Here is an 18,164-nt window from a genome sequence, read left to right as displayed (position 1 = left end):
GTCACTTAAACTCGTTGAGGATCGCGTCGTAATTCTCGTCCCCATACGCATACGGGTTGTTGGCTAGCAACGCCTGGACCATTTTCGCGTCATGCATTTCGAGTATCCCCTTTTTGGCATTCAGGATCTGTTTGACTTTGCAGAAAAGGAGTAAAAACAGTGCTTTGTTCTTCTTCAAATTGGCCAAACTGATGGGAAGCTCGTCCGTTATCCTTAGAAAGTAATTTCCCTCCTGCTGTGAATGATTCTTCTGTTCGCCGCAGTTGTCTACAGAGGGAGATGGGTGCAAAAAAAAAATGAAGTGAGCTGGGCACACCCCCTATATTCGCTCCTAATCTAACTCAAACGCTATACAATAGGTGTGGACGCTTCGCTGAAGAAACCATCTTATGCGTGTTGCACGTACCTCCGTAGCTGCGCAAAACGAAGGACAGACTATTCTGAGTGAAGACGAACTTCTCATAGAGGAGTTTCCGCTCATGCTCATCGATTCTGCCCTTTTCATTTGTAAACGCATACACTTGCGTGTTGATAAGAAAAAAAAAATAATCCACCAAGCGCAAGGTAATATCCATGTGCGCAATTTTGCACAAGTCCTGAATTTGAAAAAACTCAAAAATGATGTTCACTATTTTGGAGGTGCTGATTAAAAATTGCTCCTCCATGAAAAGTGTATCCTTCTGGAGAAGGCGCGTAAATTTCTCCTTATAAATTTTGACAAGCATATTTTTAAAAAAATTCAAATTTATCTGGAACTTATCAATGTAGAGGTGAATCTTCTTCAGTACGCTCATTTTGTTTATACACTGGAGGGGTCCTTTTGGGGGACAAGTCGATTTTTTCTTTTCTCCATTCCTTTCGAGAAAATATCCCTCTTCCGGTAACTTTGAGCTGTTCACGTCAGAATCCCTCATATCCTTCCGTTCACTCTTTGTAATGTGATCACCCTTTATGTGCTGTTCGCCCACCGATTTGTTGCTTCCCCTTTTCCATAAGCAACCATCACCTTTCAATTCCACATTTTTAAAAGAAATGATGTCTTCTTCACAGATGGACAGATTAAACAAATGCTGATGGTGCAAGAAAACAAAATGAATATTTTGCAAAACCTTTTTTAAAAATATATTATCATTAATTATGCTCAAGAGAAATTCATTTGCACATGGCACCTTGGGAAAGCAGGAAAATCGAAATGCGAAAAAGCAATAACTTAAAAATGCATCATAAATATATTTAACAATTTTGTAGCAAAATAGGACTGTATTAATTGGAACGATTTGTCTTCTTTTTTTCTCTTCATTTTTTTCTTCTTTTTCCTCCTCGATTTTGTGTGCCGAGTGATGGCTCCATTCTGCCCCCTTCATGTCGTGCAAAACTTCGTACGAAAAGTGCACAATCCGGTATACTACAAAGACGATGTAGAGCAAACTTTTATGGATCCTCATACAGTCTATGCGATCCTGCTGGGAGATGACTCTTAAGATGGCTTTTTCGTTTGTGGGGGTCGCCCCTACGCCTCCCTCACCGTCTTTCACGCCCTTATCATCATTCTCTTCTTGGTTGCCCACATGTCCCACTTGGCATTTCCCCCCCTTGGTCTCTTTCCCCCTTTTTTTACTCAAAACGGTCTCCTTGATACCTCCCCATGGGGGTAACCATTTCCTGGATTTTCCTGTCCCAGGAATGTCCTCACAAGTAGCTTCCTCTACCATGTAGGTTGTCCCATCGGTCATCCCCCTTGTGTGCATATTCTTCTGTGCAATTATTTTGTCAACCTTCTCTTGTAGTGATTTGCTCAAGGCACCTTGTTCCTCCTCAACGAATTGCACAACGGAACGGTAAGTCACTCCCTCCATATTTTTTAAAGTATAATTGTTCCCCTCATCAAAGAAGACATTGTACAGATAATCATCCACACTGGAATTTACTAGTATGTATTCGGCCCGTTTTTTAAAAAGCAACATTTCCCTCAGGACGGAATAAATCTGATCAAGGTAATGGTGAAAATTTTTCTGAAAAATCTTCTGAATCAGCTGATCGAATTTTTTTTCTTCCTTCTTCCATCGGTACATAAAGTACACATCGAAAATATGGCTGAAATTATTTCTCTTCTTATTTATATGGTGAAAATAGGTAAAGAGGTTTTCGTTCAATTCTTTTTTCAGCATGTAGTGGGAGAAGGAGGCCCACCCATTGGGGGGCTCCCTTGCGTCGCCTTTCTCCACGTCTTCGCCGTTGCTTTCTTGGCACTTGCTCTGTTCATACTTGCTCCTTATTTTCTCCTTCATATTGTTCAGCCTGCCCTGCTCATGTGCCTCCAATTCGTATTCCACAAAATACGTTTCGCTTCCATTTTGTTCTCCTTTTTCGCCACCAAAGTAGAAGTCGAATGCGTCTTTCAGTTCGCCCCCGCGTGCCCCTTCCTCGATCGCAATGTCGAGGGGGGAAAGTTCACCCGTTTTGTCCGTTCTGTTCGTTCTGCCCGTTTCGTCTGTTTCGGCTGTTTTGTCTGCTTCCTCCGCTTCCTCGGCTTCCGCCGCTTTGCTCGTTTGGCCCACTTTTCGCGGTCCACCCCTGCCCTTGACTTTCTTTCTATTCTCTACAAATAGCAACTCCGCCACAGCGTGAAACTCGAATAAACAGCGCGACAGCGCGGCGAAGAAGTTGTTCTGCTCTGTCCCCTTCTGGGCCTTAATGGGAACACCGAAGCCGAATTGAAGCGTTCCACCTCTATTGTCATCTCCTGGGCTTCCCTGCCCTTCGTCACTCTTCAAGTCATCTTCCCCTTCCAGGTCAACTTTCCCGCCCTGAAAAGGGGAAAGTCCCCCGGGATGCAAAGAACACGATTGATTTATCTTGTGAGCTCCTTCCAAGGACCCCAAAAAATTGCCAAAAAAATTTTCCATATCGATGAAAACACTATCTTCATGCTCAATTATATAATCACTTAAGCAAAGAGCAGTGAAGGGATCATTTCGGCCTCCGCCCTGTTCTTCACCCGTGGAGGTTCTCCCATCATTCGCACAAAAGAGGAAACTTTTAAACGTACCAAAATGGTTACAACTGTTAGGTGTGCACAAATCAACATCACTTTTTTGTGCAACACTGGAGACAAATTTCTTCACATGTCGATAATTCAACGAGTATGCTGATGTACGTTCCATTTGATGGAGGTTATTTATTACCTTTTTCCAATTCACATTTTTGGCAAGGCAATAGAACAGGATCATAAATTTAAAGAGGTTAAAAAATAAATGCTTTTTTATTTCCTCCAAGTATTTCCTGTGCATTTTCAGGATGTAAGCCATATGCCAAAACAGGACGTAGGAAATTTTTTGCCCCTGAATGCTTTCTTCGTTTTGTGAAGATATGTCACTCGGGTTCAGATAGACGTGTTTATATATTTTTATGTTCCCGTTGAAGAGAAACATTTTCTCGAAGGTGACTCGGACGATGCACCTTAAATTGTTAACGAGATGGTCATACTTCAATATCATTTCCTTCATAAGGGTGGGCTTTCCATTTTGCGCCTCTTCGGGTGAATCCGTTAGGAACATATTTTTCAAATCTTCCATCAGTTTTTTGTCAAGGTGGTTATTATCTGTGGGGACGCCATCACAGTTTGTCTTATGCCCCAACATATCTTCAAACTTTTCTGCTTCATTTGATTTTTCCATTACTGTGGCGTCATCGAACTGGGGAGGGCCATCCGCGGCGGTGCCCTCTTCCATGTTGAGCTTTGCCCGCTTCACCTTCGCAGATTCACCATCCACATTTCCCCCTTTTGCAGACTTAAAAATGGCTCTTATTAACAAAATGTGCGTCTTACAATTACGCAGGTAAAGTAACACCTTCCATATTTTTAATTTTTTATAATTTGCTTCCGCTTTGTCTGAAAGGTGAAGGTAACTTTCTAAACAGTTAAAGAAGTTTTTAAAAAAGACTAAGGAGTCGTAGCTTTTTTTTTTTTCCTTTTTCATCAAATAGAGCTGGTACAGGGGGTCCTCCTTCTGGGAAAGGTCCTTTTCAATAATTCGCATTTCTCTGTTAAATTTTTCTATCATTAAAATTTGCTCACTATAATCATTTTTTATTTTATTCTGGTTCATAAACCTTTCCAGCTTTCTGCTTCTCTCCATTATTTCATCATCAAAAAAGTTAATTAGTTTGTTCAGGTCTTTAAAATCGACGTTCTTCTTGTTCTGTAGAATCTTCTTCACATTTATGTGGCTTACATTTTTGCTTTCCCCCGTGTGTCCTTCCGAATCATCTCTGTATTTTTTCTTTTTCTCGGTAAGGTGCTTCTTACCAGGTGGGGCATCGTCCTGTTGATAGGTTCCCTGCTCAGCAGTGGGTTCACCATATAACTCCTTCTCTCCACCCAAGTGCTGCTCCCCACGCACCTGCCTCTCCCCACTTTGACGCGCGTTTTCCAAATGGTCCCCCCCCTGGGGAGTTCTTTCCCCTCCTTCCTTCTCCCCAGGTTTATCAATCCCATTCGTTTTGTTTATAAAAGAGCTTAGGTAATTTATCGAGTTGTTGCTCAGGAAGTTCTCAAATAGGTTTTTTATTTCCGGTTCATTTTTCTTTTCCTCTTTTTTGACGCTGGTGTTTTCTCTCACCTTCCTGCTCAGCTCCTTTAGTTCATTCATGCTTCTAAAAAACCTTGGCTTATCGGTGTGGGGCACCTTCGGATAAAATTGAGTAAACTGCCTTATTCTAACATCACCATTAGCATATTTCTGTACGCGCTTGTTGTGTTAATTGTCCGCGGCGCAAGCAAAGGGAAAAGTGGCACAAAGAGAGCGGGAATAAAAAAAAAAACGGAGGATTTTTTGGCAAAAAGGTAGCCACAAATTGGCTGAAAATTGGGCCAAAAAATCGACAAAATTTTAACAATGCTTTTTTTTTTTGACGAAAGAGTAACCTTTCGCCGCTCCCCCACGCGGAACGAAATATCCTGAGACAAAAATGGGCACATCACATTTTTCGCACATGACAGTTGCTAATTGGTGGTATTTGCGTAAACGCGCCGATCATTTTCCTCCTAAGTGTGTCTCCCTTCCAGTATGCGTGTCATATTTTCAAGGACAGCAATTTACACTTAGAAGCATGAAAATTGTGAGCAGATCGGGAAAGAAAAAAAATTTCACGCCATGTTCCTTTTTAGCTCTACATTTTTGTAATAAAACATAGCAAGCGGGTGAACATATGCAGATTGCAAATGCACAGGTGAGTGCTCTTTTCCATTCCCCATTTTAGCAACCATTGCTCAATGCGGAGTGGCGAAACGGATCCACTTTGCGGAGAACCACGCTTGTAACACCAACTGAAGAGTGAACAAAAAAAGGGACAATATGGAAAATGTACCATTTATAGGGGATGACAAATAAAGCGGCGGGCCCCGCCTGGTTACATGCACGGTATATCCTCTGTAGAGCAAATAAAGCACCTGGCGTAATGCCTCTGAAGGGATGCGAAAAAAAATCTAGCCAAATGGAGCACAAAGAAAAAAAAAAAAAATAAAAATAAAATACATAATATATACTATATAATATATGAAAGAAACATCAAGGGAAAAAGCAACTCTCGTTTGTTTCGTTTAAAAAAATATTTTTGAGTACATTCAACTGCGCCTACGCGGTAGAGTTGAATGGATCTATTTTGCCGCATCCCATTTTGGCGTTTCTCCACAGTTTGCAGCCACTTTGCAGCACATTGGCGCGAGTTCGGCGCTCAAGGAAGCCCTCCATTTAGCAGCTATTTCCTTTTCGTTCCCCTCCCCATGCATCCACTTTTTATAAAAAATGCCGAAAAAGAACAAGCGCATATCTGTTGATACAAGGAAGATTAAATTTGTTGAGAACTCCGAATCGGAGGATTTAGAATTTGAGGATGGAGATGAGAGCGATGTTGGAAATGTCAGCTCCAGCGACGATATCTTGAGTGACGACGTGCATGAGCCATCCTCGCTGGGGGCAATCGGCAAAAAAAAGAAGAAAAAAAAAGTAGCAGCGCATGAGGAGAATGACGAGGAGGATGAGGAGGACAAAGACGATGCGCGTGATGGTGGTGACTATGCCGACAGTGATGAAGAGGAGGAGGACGACGACAGCCAGGACGATCACCAGCGCGATGACGAATTCGTTCGCGTACCATGGAGAAAGGATAAACAGAATTACTACCAATACGAAAGCGAAGACTCAACGAGCGATGATGAAGAAGGCAACAAGGAGAGAATCAAAGAAGCCATGTACCTCAGCAGAAAGGAGAAGGAAAACTTAAAAGAAGACGACTTCGATTTGTATGACATGTACAATGAAGACAAGGAGGCCAAGTCAGGAAAAGCGGGCGAAGAAGTGTACACCGCCCATGAGAAGGAAAACATCATTAAAAAGCTAATCAGCGATATGAATACGGATATGAGGGAAAAAAGAAACCAACTGAGTGAAGAAAATGGTGCTAAAGAAATTCACCAAATTGAACAGATGAAAAAACATGATGAAATAGAAGATATCGTAATGAGCGAGAGAGAGGAATACAAAATTTTGTTAAAAGAACTCTCCCTGAACATCCAAAAGGTTTATAACGAAATTAAGGAAAACCAAGGGCTCTTCCACTTTAAGGAAATTAACGAACAGAATGTTAACCAAACAGATATCAATAAGAACACCCTCCTCTACCTTAAGAAGAAGAATGAAACGATGCTGACTTATATCATATACATCACGTACTATGTCTTTCTTAAAGTTATGAATGGCTATACACACAACCATCCCGTTTTGGATAAGCTAATTTATATGAACACCATAATAGCTAAGACGAATGAGCTGGATAAGAAAATTAAATTCAAGATTCAGCAGCTGAACAAGTCGTCCTCGGGTCGCCAGATGGACGAGTTAGACGCGTTGGGACGCGACGAGGCAAGAGGCTCGAAGCGGGTAGGCCGCCGCATCCACGCGGGGGATGAAGATGGAAATGACGAAGAAGTGGAAGAACGGGAAGACGATGAGGAGGTTGAAGACGATGAGGAGGTGGAAGACGATGAAGAGGTGGAAGACGATGAAGAGGTGGAAGACGATGAAGAGGTGGAAGACGATGAAGAGGTGGAAGACGATGAAGAGGTTGAAGACGATGAAGAGGACGAAGACGGTGAGGAGAACGAAGACCATGAGGAGGACGAAATGGCCGACTTCGCAGAGGAACCCCAAGCGGGCAAGGGCAAAAGGTACAAAATCAGCAAGAGCCTCATAACCGAGTACACGGACAGCCACATCCGGGAAAGGGAAAGGGAGGAAAAGAAAAAAAAAAGAGAAAAAATGAAAAATGAGAGAAACATATTCCTCAAGGAAATAAAAGACATGGTGTCCACAAGACCAGAAAAAATAGAAGAAGAAAATTACTTTAAAAAAATGGAAGAAAAATTAATGAACTTTGACGAAAAAATCATGAAGAAAAAAATCAAAGCCTTGAGCAAAAAAAAAAACAAAATGAGCAACTTGAAGAACGTGGGAATGACGTCAAATGATTTGCTAAAGTTTGTGGAGCTGCCAGAGATGAATGACGAAGCGGATAGGAAGAACAACCTGGACGAAACAAAAATGTTTAGGAGTAACATTAACAAAATGAAGCAAATGAAACAAATGAAGCAGATGAAGCAAATGAAAGGAGCAAACAACGCTAATGATGACTTCGTCTCCTTTAAGAACTTTGAAAGAAACGCAAAATGGAGCAGCTCGCATCAGAAGGAACAGCTCGGCAAATCTACTCATTTTATGAGCACCAAAAATTTACAAGACGAAATAGACGACGAAAATATTAAAAATATGTTAAGCTTCAAAAAGAAGAAAAAGGAAGAAAAAAAATTCCTCAAGGATCAGAAGAACAAAGAAATAAGGAAAAAATTAGTCGATCAGGAAAACGAAATTAACGATAGAAGAATGCCGAACAAGAATATTTTACAAAATAGGGGCCTCGTAAGGAAGAGAAAATCAACCGATGGAAATGCAAGGGTTCACAATAAACAAAAGTATATCAAAAAGATGAAGATGTACAGCGGTCAGCACGCCAAATTGAAGGTCCATGAAAATAACTATTCAGGAGAAAAGAGGGGAATAAATCCCTACCTGAAGAAATCCATAGATATCAAATGACCGCGTGCATGCAGGAACGGGGAGGCGAAATATGCAGGCGATTCGGTCAAAGTGGTCGTCCCACACACTTCGTTATACGGAGCACCCAACGTCTTACCAACCCGGAGAAAAAATATACGTTTAGCAGCTTCTTCCTATTTTTTTTTTTTAAGCTATTCGCATGTGCATGCCCAGTGTGCACACCCATTTGTAACTTCCCCCCGTTGGTGAAAACGTTTAACCACCATTCGTCCGCCCCCTATTCTCATAAAAGTTGGCCTTCCTCAAAATTTCCAACTTTTTGTAAAAAAAACTTTTTTTTACATAGACTTTATTTTTCCTGTTTGTAATACTCCCACGAGGGTATTCCCCCTCGAAATGTTCTACCCTCCTTTTTTTTTTCTCCATTTTCCAACATTTGAAAAGACTCATTTTTTTTTTTTATCTCCCCATGAGATGCCCGCCTACCCTCATGGCAGTTGTGATGTCATGGGTCCAGTGGGGCAAGGGTGCATGTTTTCAACGAATTTGCTAATTTGAAACGAAGAAGGAGGGGCACTATGGAGACATAGCCTCCTATAGTTCGCGTTCCGCATGTAGAGAAACTTATGCCTGGGTGTACAGTTGCGTACTCACATATGTGGAGGTACGCATGCACATATGCCCATGATGCGTGCACTTGGACGAATTGTGGCGAATGCCCGTCGCGAGGCCAACTCTTCTAACCTGTCCTGACGGAAAAACTCTGCGAAATGGATGTGTGCCAAATGTACACCTTCGAAGAGGTCAGAACAAAATTAAGCACCACAGTTCACGTGTGGGGGGGAAAGGAAAAAAAAAATCAGAATAACACGATAACGTAATAACGTAATAGCATAATAGGAGAATAGCAGGTGAAGCATTCACACCAGAGCGATTAGCCCATTTTTTAAACCGCATGTGTGCCTTACATTCAGAGTTATAACTATTTTTTTTTCAGCGCAACGTGTAACGCAAATGGAAAAAAAAAAAATTTTTTAAGGTAAGGTCAGGTTGAGATAGAACAGGAGGAGAATTTAAAATTAAGCCAAAAAGGGAAGCGAAAGGGAAAAACGCACAAGGGCAAGGTACTCCGCGTGGAAATAATAAGAAATGGGAAAAGCCCCCGAACAGGGAAGAAGAAGAAGAAGAAGAGGAAGAAGCCGGAAAAGAGGATTGCATAGGGTGCCGAATCGGCCACTGTACCACTTTTCCACTATGCCAAGCGCAACTGGACATAAAAGATCCCAGCCAAGGAGTCCCTACTTTTTTTTTCGTTATACCTAACGTTTTGCTTTTGCTTCTCTCCAGTTTGCTTCACTCCCTTTTGCCGCCACTAAAATGAAAAAAAATGCATACCTCCTCCTGGTTTACGGCATTTACTCCATTCTCATGTTTTCTCTGTCCCTAAGAATGCAAAAAAATATATTCAAGTACATAACTCCCATTTCGAAGAGACTGAATTTAAGCAAGTTTCGAAGAATAAAAATTTTCAGGAGGAGAACTCAGCGCAAGAGGGTGAACGTCTTCAACGATGTTGTGAATAAGTACATAGGTAAGTCAGCCGGGTGATTGTCTCCGCGGTAGACGCTTCACCGCGGGGGTGTCCACACGGGTGCAGTTATGAGGGTGCACTTTTAAGTGTCCACTTCTTAGGGTACACTTCTTATGTTACACTTTCACCGCTACCTCCCGCGCAGGACTGGACCTGTTCTTCAGAAAGCTGAACGACGTAACGGACACCCGGGAAAAGCTCAACTACATAAACTTCCTGCACAAAATTGTGGAAGACAAGACATGCGAACACCTGCTCTTCTCCAACAACCACATAAGAACAATTATATACATACTGAATGAGAGATTCTTAATGCTAAGAAAAAACGAAGAGAAAAATGAACAAGTGGATTACCAGATTATCTACAAAATATTACTCATATTTAACAATTTATCAAAGCATAAGAATTTCTATAGAATTATCCTTAACGACTTCACACATAAAAATGAGAAGATCTCTCTTCTGTACGTCATTATGAATATACTTAATGAGAAGGAACAGACAAATGAGACGTATAAAGAAGCCAACTCTTTTTTTAGTTACTTCATATCCCTTTTTAAGAACAGCTCAGATGGAACGAAGAGTCACAATCACACTCAGAGTCAGAATCAGAGTGAACGTATGGAAGACACCTCTGAAGGGGCAGAGGCCAAGGTGGAAACAGGGAAGAATCAAATCAAGAAGGAAGATATAGAAGAAATGAAAAATAAAATTGTTTTTCTAGGTAAACATATACTGCTAAAACTGAAGGAGGAAAAAATGAAGGAAGAGGGAAAGTCCAGAGGATATGCCTTAACTAATCATGGAGAAGTGCTTTCCAGCGTGCCGTACGTAGAAGGGGATTTCCCTGCACAGGATTCGGATCACAGATCGGAGAAAAATCGTAAAGCATATGCCAACAATATACACAACGGGGTAAATTCCCAGTTTGCTCAAAACCGCACCATCAGGGGGGAACCCCCCACTGAAAAAAATAAACAAGGGGAAATATTTGACCCTACAAAAAAAGAGAACCAAATGGGGAGCCCCAAAACGATCAGTTTGGCGGGGGCCATTGCCGGCCATGGTGATCCCCATAAGGGGGCGAACTCATTTGTGAAGAGAGATCGCTTCGATACGGGGGAGAACTTCCATCTGAGGGACGTGGACGCCCAACAAGTAAACGGCGCAAACGCGGTGGGCGCCGCCACAGACACCATCCTCTTCGTCCCCTTCTACTTCAATAAGAACGCAAAGGACAACATTCTAACGAGCGTGCTATTGCAGTTCCAAAACGAAAAGGATGTCATCGTGTATAAGAGGAAGGCACGTGTTGGGAATCAGGGCCAAGCAGGCGAACAACCCTCCATGGAGAAACTCCGGAAAAAAAGCATCCTAAACAGCCCAAACGGCTTCAGCAACGTAGGCAACACGATCGAATGGATAGGAGACGAATACAACTGCAACAACTATTTTGACGTTTACGAAAATTACGCAGAAGACGATGCAGACATTTTGAAGTATGAGAAGAACAAAAACGGGAAGAGATTCCACCTCAGGGAGGTCAAAACTGAGAAGGAGAGCAGAAGCGAGAGGGACGCATGGAGTGAAGACAAAACCAATGCCGTGGACGATGTGCATGAAGAGGGGCGAGACGTGGAAGATCAAGACGAACGAGGAGAAGAAGACATGCATGAGGAAGGAGAACAACAAGAAGAAGTAGAAGACGATGAAGAGGTAGAACCCCAACAAGACTATGAGGAAGATTTACAAAACGATAAACCAGACGAGAAGGAGGAGGAAGAAGAAGAAGGAAATTTTGACCAAAATAAGGTTAACATCGTTTTGAGTGACTATAATGTGGATATTAAAGATGTTGAAAATAACCCAGAGGCTAAAGTCACTGGGGGCGCAGAAAATAAAAGACGCTTCCTAAATATGGGCTTACTAATACTGATAAGGAAAAATGAAAACGGGAAAGAGTGCCGATGGGCAAGTCTGAACAGGACGGGGGATCAACTGGGGAGAGAAATATCATATAAGGCTCCCGAAATGGAATCAAGCGACCCCTCTGTGAACACTGAAAACGTTGCGGCGGATACTCCATATGGGGGTAGCACACCAGCAGAGCAGATTAAACATCCGCACAACGATCTCAATGAGCAGAGCTACATAAACGGCACCGATCTGAAGCAGACGTTTTGCAGAAGAGGAGAACCGCAAGGGGGGGTGGCACCTGTGGAGGGGTACGAAGAAATATACGTGAAGCGCAAAGAAGGGGGAGAAATGGGAAAAAAAGCCCTTTGGGAGAATGCGCCAAAACCGGACAAATACATCCTCATAGGGTTCATACAGTTCAACCTGGATTTGTTGAAAAATTTCAAAGTGAACAGTGAGGATAAGGATGAAGGGGGAAGAAAAAACCCGCTGCACATTGGCAGCCCCTACCTGAATTTCTCCCTAGTGGAAAACTACATCGAATCGCTATTCAGACATATCAGCCTAAACGACTATTTCACAAACAAGCTACTAAAACTACTATACGAAATCTTATTGGAAAATAAAATCTCTGTAGTATATAATTTATACTACTACACGATTATGAAGAAGGATAACATGGATAAGATTATAAAAATATTGTCCAAAAATGTACAGAATAATTTAAACCGAGCAAACATCACGCTGATTCTGAGAATCCTCTACATCCTGTGCTTCCACCAAGGCTTCTACCGAAATGGATTAAACAGCTTAAGGAAAAACAAAAACTACAGGCTTCTGTATAGAGATGTGGCAAAATATATGGAAGACATAAAAGCAGGAAGCTTTATCAAAGAGTTGCAGAAGTGGGATAAACTAATCGAGTGCTTAAAAACGTTAACTCTTTTTTTTGAAAATAAGTACAGAAATCAGAACTCGCTTTACATATCTGATGAGAAGAAGGAGCAGTTTCTCTTGGATAATAAAATTTTTAAAAGAAAATTAAACAACATTTATAATAGGCATTTTATTTGCGAATATAAAGATTTGATTATCATTCGGAAAACGAACATTCTGCTGAAGGCGCTGGGGGTGAATATGTTCGACCTGTACAATGATATCGTTTTTTCGGACAGGGAAAAGAAGCCCCATGATTATTTGATGAAGGAAGGTGAGCAGTGGAGAGGACTTTTCCACCACCTGGGGAATGCCCTTTGGGGATATTTTGCCAAAGCGAGGAGGTACGTGGCGTGGCAGGCCGTGCAGGAGGGTCACCCCATGGAGGATTCCAACAGTGGAGGCCCCGTTGGTCAGAGAGCCAATGAGAGGGGAGGTGAAAGCGTAGGTGACAGTGCCGGTGGCAGAATCGGAAGTGACAGGGGAAATAACCGATGGAATAACCGTGGCAGTGCCAAACCCGCGGAGTTACAAACGAACGGAGAGGGCGCACACACACAGAGCGGAAGCACCCCCGCGAAAGACACACAGGAGCAAAAAAACAGGAAGAAGCGAACATATATATATGACCTGAACAGCAAGGAAAACATAAGTATGGACAAATTTCGAAACCTAGTAATCGAATTGAAAAAGAAAAAAAAGAGAAAGTTAAGGATTTTATGTCTTGACGGAGGAGGAATCCGAGGGTTGCTCTCCATAGAAATATTAAAATGCATAAATAGCCATTTGAAGAAAAACATATTTGAATACTTCGACATCATCTGTGGAACCAGCACCGGGGCCATCATATCCATTTTGATCGGCCTGGAAAAGGCCCACTTAAATGAGGTCGAATTTTTGTACAACCTGTTGATAAACAAAATCTTCCAGAAGGACATGTATGCAGTGAGGAACACAAGATATTTATTTAAGCATTCTTACTATGATTCCAAAATATTGAGTAACATTCTAAATTCCTTTTTTAAAAATATGAAAATGTTTCACTACAACGCGGACTTTTTCACACCCTACGTCTTTACCGTGTCGACTCAGATGAATGTCACTCCTCTGCAGCCCGTGATATTAAAAAATTACACTGCCAACTTGGGGAAGATTAAAGGTGCTAAACGAGAAGAGGTGTGTGACGGTTATACGTCAACCAATTATGACCATGTAGGAGGTAGGGAAGAGCAGAATGGGGAGGAGGACGAAAGGTGGACACATTTCCACAGCAAACAGGTATGGGACGATCAGCACAACGATGCGCAGGATGCGGAAAAGGCCAAAGCCGCTAACGACGCGAATGGAGTGAACATTTCGGAGAGCAACAACCCCCACACGAGTGACATCCACATTAACCAAAATATAAACAGCGTCAGTGTTTATAAAAGCTTTTACAACATTTTTGTCAAGTACGTATTGAGGTGCACTACTGCCGCGCCGGGTTTTTTTAATTTTTTCTCCTTCGACAGTAACATTTATGCGGATGGAGCCATCTGCTTTAATAACCCCACTCTGGTAAGCCTCAACGAAATGAAATTAATTTTCTACAACTACCTTAACAGTCGGAAAAGTACCCTAGTGGAGAGAGTAAAATGCTTTTTCTCCAAAAAAAAAGAATTGGTGGAGGGAAAAAATAAGGCAATCAATCTGAATGACTACATTGACTGCATCGTAAGTGTGGGCACTGGAAAATTTAAACCAAAAAATATAAACGAACTAAGCGAAAACAAAACGTCTGACACCTTCCTGCGGTGGGATGTCCTCTTAAAACAAATTGTTTACTCAATCACCAACACGGAGTTGACGCACGACATCTGCAACAACGTCTTGGATAGAGATAAATATTTCCGATTCAACTGCTTCATTAATAATATCAGTTTGGATGAGACGTCCCCTGAAATTATCCACAAATTGAAGAAGATAGGGAAGCGATACTTCGAAGATCATGCTTACAACCAGAAGAAGCTCATCCAATTGGTTAACATTCTGGAGGACAGTCGAGATGTGAAGGAGTACCAAGAGAGGCAAAGGAAGGTATGGGGAGGGGGAGACTCCTATCTTGATAGAGTCAAGTCCCAAATTTGTGGCTTCCTTTTCCCCAATTGGGGGGCAGTTGGCCAGGGCAGTGCACAGATTGGAATTAACAACCAGATTGGCAGCACCGAAGAGGTTGGGATTACCGACCAAAGGGGGGGACAACTGCCCCCTTCATCTCAACCAGTCAGGGCAGAGGAGACAGGTGCATATTCCAATTCCAAGCCGAATGCCCAGCCGAACACAGGAAGCTCCGCCCCGTATCGAAACTTCAACTTTGGCCTCGTGGACGAAGACGAAAAGTTTGACCTAAACAACATCGAAGAAATTCTAGACATCATAAACAAAAGTAACAGCTCCGGTAGAAGCACAACCACAAGCACATCAAACGGGTTCTTCCACTACTTCACCAACCTTTTCCACAACAATAATAAATTTCTCATGAAGCTGGAGAGTATGCAGAAAAATAATTTCTTTAGTAGGTCTAAAAGAGAAAAAAACCACTACGTTAATGTCGTACCGCTAACAGGCATTCGAATGTTACTAAACGAAATATATTTTATCCTTCTGAAAAAAAACCTATATTTTCACACCGATCAGTGCTTCTCCAATGTTGAAGATGTGAGTAAAAAAAGTTACGACATCAACATTGATAAAATGATTCCATACAATGCGGCCACCCCCCAAGGGGAAAAGGGAATCGTCGATCATGATAACCACCCCCCTGGGGGAAAGACCCAAGTGCCGTATGAAAGCGTCCCGTCAGATCATTCCCCAACCAAGGAGGAAATTTCAACAAATGAAAGCCATAGAACAGATACCCATTCGGGCAACACACAGAAAGGAGGTAGTGTGAACTATCTTGGGGACCCCTCATCTGATGAGGACCCAGACGAAGATAATTATTCATATAACCCTAAAGGGTCATCCACTTATCCAAATTCGAAGAAAATTCCTGACTTTCACAATTCAGCATTGAATGAGAAGCGAGGAAGTTACTACCAATCGGAAGGTACACAAGAAGAGGATCCTCTACGTGAGACACTTGTAGGGGACGAAAAAATAAACACGTCTGATCTGGTGGACAATTCAGCGATAAATAAAAAAAGCCTTCTCAAAAGGGATGTAAATATGAACCACATGAACTACAAATTTTTTAAATCCATGAGCACGGAATCGAGTGACGGGAAGAAGCAGAATATGATAGAGTTGTTGCGAAATATATTTTTTAAACGGGAAGCGTAAAAGATTCAGTGTTATCGGATCCATAGCAGGAGGAGGGGGCCTCCGCAAATGATCCTCTCACTCGCCCGCTAACCCGCTAACCCGTTTGCCGTGTTACCCTTTCACCTGTCGTGTCACACCCTGACGTGTCCTTTCCCTTCGTTCCCTTTTTTGTTTTCCAAATGACTTAACCATTTGTCCAATGTTTAGTCTCTCTTTTTTTTCTTTTTTTTTTTTTGTGTTAATTTAACCTAAATCAGACGAACGAATCTTTAAGTTCTTCCCTGAGGATGTAGAAGCAGCTAAGATGTTCGCCTCGTAGAAGCGGCGCGATTGCACAGGACGCGGGATGCTATCTCATGGGCTTTACCGTTCAGTGCATTGACTTGGATTTTTTGTAGGCACTCTCCACTGCATCCATGACTGCGTAGGGGATAAGGAAAAAAAAGAGAAAAAAAGGAATATGACGAGTACCAGGGGAAGGAGAGTGAGTTGTGTACAATTTTTACACCCCGCATACGCTTCACCGAATAAACTCCGTCGCGCTTCCTTACCTGCATATTTGAATGCGTGTTTCTCCAAGGTGCACAAGCCCGCGATGGAAATCCCATGGGGGGTACACACGTCGTCCTTCAGCTGCTGAATGGGCTGGCTCGAAGCCTTAACCAAGTGAATAGATCCAAGGATTGTTTGCAGAACCAGGTTTTTTGCCACATCCCTATTTAGCCCATTCTTAACCCCGGCATCAATTAAACTTTCAATAAATAAAAAAATATAAGCTGGCCCACAACCAGAGATGGCCGTTGCTATGTCCATGTTTGCTTCTTTTATTTCTTGTATAACTCCACATGCGCTGAAAATATCGATTACCTTCTGTGTATCTCTTGCGTCTACATGAATATTTCCACAAAAAACAAGGCAGCCTTGTCCAACCAGGGATGGCGTGTTTGGCATGATTCTCACGATTTTGGTGGGTACTCCCACCATCTGCGAGGGGAAGTGCCAATAGGGATAATGTAAATCGGGCCAGTCATTCGGGGGGAGCGGTGATGGATACACTACACCTATGTGCACATACAGACATGTACATATACACACATATATACATATATATATGTGTATATATACACACATATATATATTTGCTGTACTCATGCAGCGCATCCCTCTGGAGGAGATAAAATCGAATGGACAAAAAATAGCTTCTTCATTGGGTACCTCTTCCAGGGTTTTTAAGTTCAGTCCCCCACAAATGGAAATGAGCAATTTATTGGATGCGTATTGCTTTAAATGGAAACATAAAAAGGGGGGTAAAAAGGGGGGAATGAAATGTGAGGGGTAAAAAGAAGAGGGTATAACGCGTCGGTTGAAAAATGCACAGTAGAATGTAGCAAGTGAACTCTCGAATATACAAACACAGTAAAATATGAGCATCTATGTGCACTTGCAAAGCCCCTGTGGATTTTATTTTCCACATTTTTCAGTCGCCACAGCGAAGAACACCTGCACCTCCTTGTCCTCTCTCTTTTTGGTACCCTAATTTCCAGCAGTACTTTTGCAGCAACGTCTGGTTTCACGGCTAGCACAATTATGTCACACGTCTTGACAACCTGCAGAAAGACGGGGGGGGTGGAGTGTCCATTTTGTTCATAACATTACGATGATTATTGTGGATGACGTGCCATCGTAGAGTTGCTTATCAAAGATGCATGGCCAATCTTTCGCAACTTCCATGGCGAACGTCCATATCCTCGTACCACTTCATTAGATTCGAGATAATGGAAGGGAACTTCCTTCTTCCCCGGTGTGTGGTAATAAATATTTTGATTCCCAATGAGCTTAGATCTTTGTATGCCGTAGGCTAACGGCGAGCCCATTTTTCCTAGACCGATGAATCCTTAACATATGGAGGGGAAAACGTGCAGGGAGGAAAGTTTTACAAAACGGTAAGAGACTATGTTGGGCACTTAACTCTAAAGGCTTGGCTCATTTTTGAAAGTCCTAGTGGGACACGCTACCCGTTGAGGAGCAAGGGGCCTCCAAAAGGGAGGGTATGCATGACGGCACGCTCATATGCACGTATATACACATATAGGGGGACGTCCAGGCATCATTAGGGTTAACGAAAAAAAAAAAAAAACAAGAAAAACGAATAACTTACCCACGCGAATATTTTCCATTCTGTTGCAGCGGCTGCTTCGATGAGCTGAATTTACGAAAAGAGACTTTGCAAAACAGTACAAGGGGGGCACTACTTTTCCCAGTTTTCTATTTTTTTTTTTTTTCTTACCGTATCGATTGAAAGC

The 18,164-nt window shown here is 42.2% G+C and overlaps 4 protein-coding genes across 4 annotated transcripts; 2 read left to right on the top strand and 2 right to left on the bottom strand.

Annotated features, from left to right (window-relative positions):
- Window position 1: 1 nt before the first annotated feature.
- Window positions 2-4,652, bottom strand: C922_01070 (hypothetical protein; the record flags this gene model as incomplete). Its single annotated transcript, XM_008816678.1, has 2 exons — window positions 2-267; window positions 407-4,652. The coding sequence occupies 2 exons, from the start codon at window positions 4,650-4,652 to the stop codon at window positions 2-4; spliced, it is 4,512 nt and encodes a 1,503-aa protein (XP_008814900.1).
- A 1,155-nt stretch (window positions 4,653-5,807) lies between these two features.
- Window positions 5,808-8,153, top strand: C922_01069 (hypothetical protein; the record flags this gene model as incomplete). The annotated part of the gene is made up of 1 exon (XM_008816677.1): window positions 5,808-8,153. One exon carries the CDS (start codon window positions 5,808-5,810, stop codon window positions 8,151-8,153), a length of 2,346 nt encoding a protein of 781 aa, XP_008814899.1.
- Window positions 8,154-9,491: 1,338 nt separating this feature from the next.
- On the top strand, window positions 9,492-15,879 carry C922_01068 (hypothetical protein; the record flags this gene model as incomplete). The annotated part of the gene is made up of 2 exons (XM_008816676.1): window positions 9,492-9,705; window positions 9,851-15,879. The coding sequence occupies 2 exons, from the start codon at window positions 9,492-9,494 to the stop codon at window positions 15,877-15,879; spliced, it is 6,243 nt and encodes a 2,080-aa protein (XP_008814898.1).
- Window positions 15,880-16,231: 352 nt separating this feature from the next.
- C922_01067 (pyrroline-5-carboxylate reductase) lies at window positions 16,232-17,735 on the bottom strand (the record flags this gene model as incomplete). The annotated part of the gene is made up of 5 exons (XM_008816675.1): window positions 16,232-16,281; window positions 16,413-16,845; window positions 17,077-17,142; window positions 17,394-17,468; window positions 17,616-17,735. 5 exons carry the CDS (start codon window positions 17,733-17,735, stop codon window positions 16,232-16,234), a joined length of 744 nt encoding a protein of 247 aa, XP_008814897.1.
- Between the last annotated feature and the right edge of the window lie 429 nt (window positions 17,736-18,164).

Source organism: Plasmodium inui (genome assembly GCF_000524495.1).
Source record: "Plasmodium inui San Antonio 1 unplaced genomic scaffold supercont1.3, whole genome shotgun sequence".
NCBI lineage: Eukaryota > Apicomplexa > Aconoidasida > Haemosporida > Plasmodiidae > Plasmodium > Plasmodium inui.
This window is presented reverse-complemented; position numbering and strand designations above follow the sequence as displayed.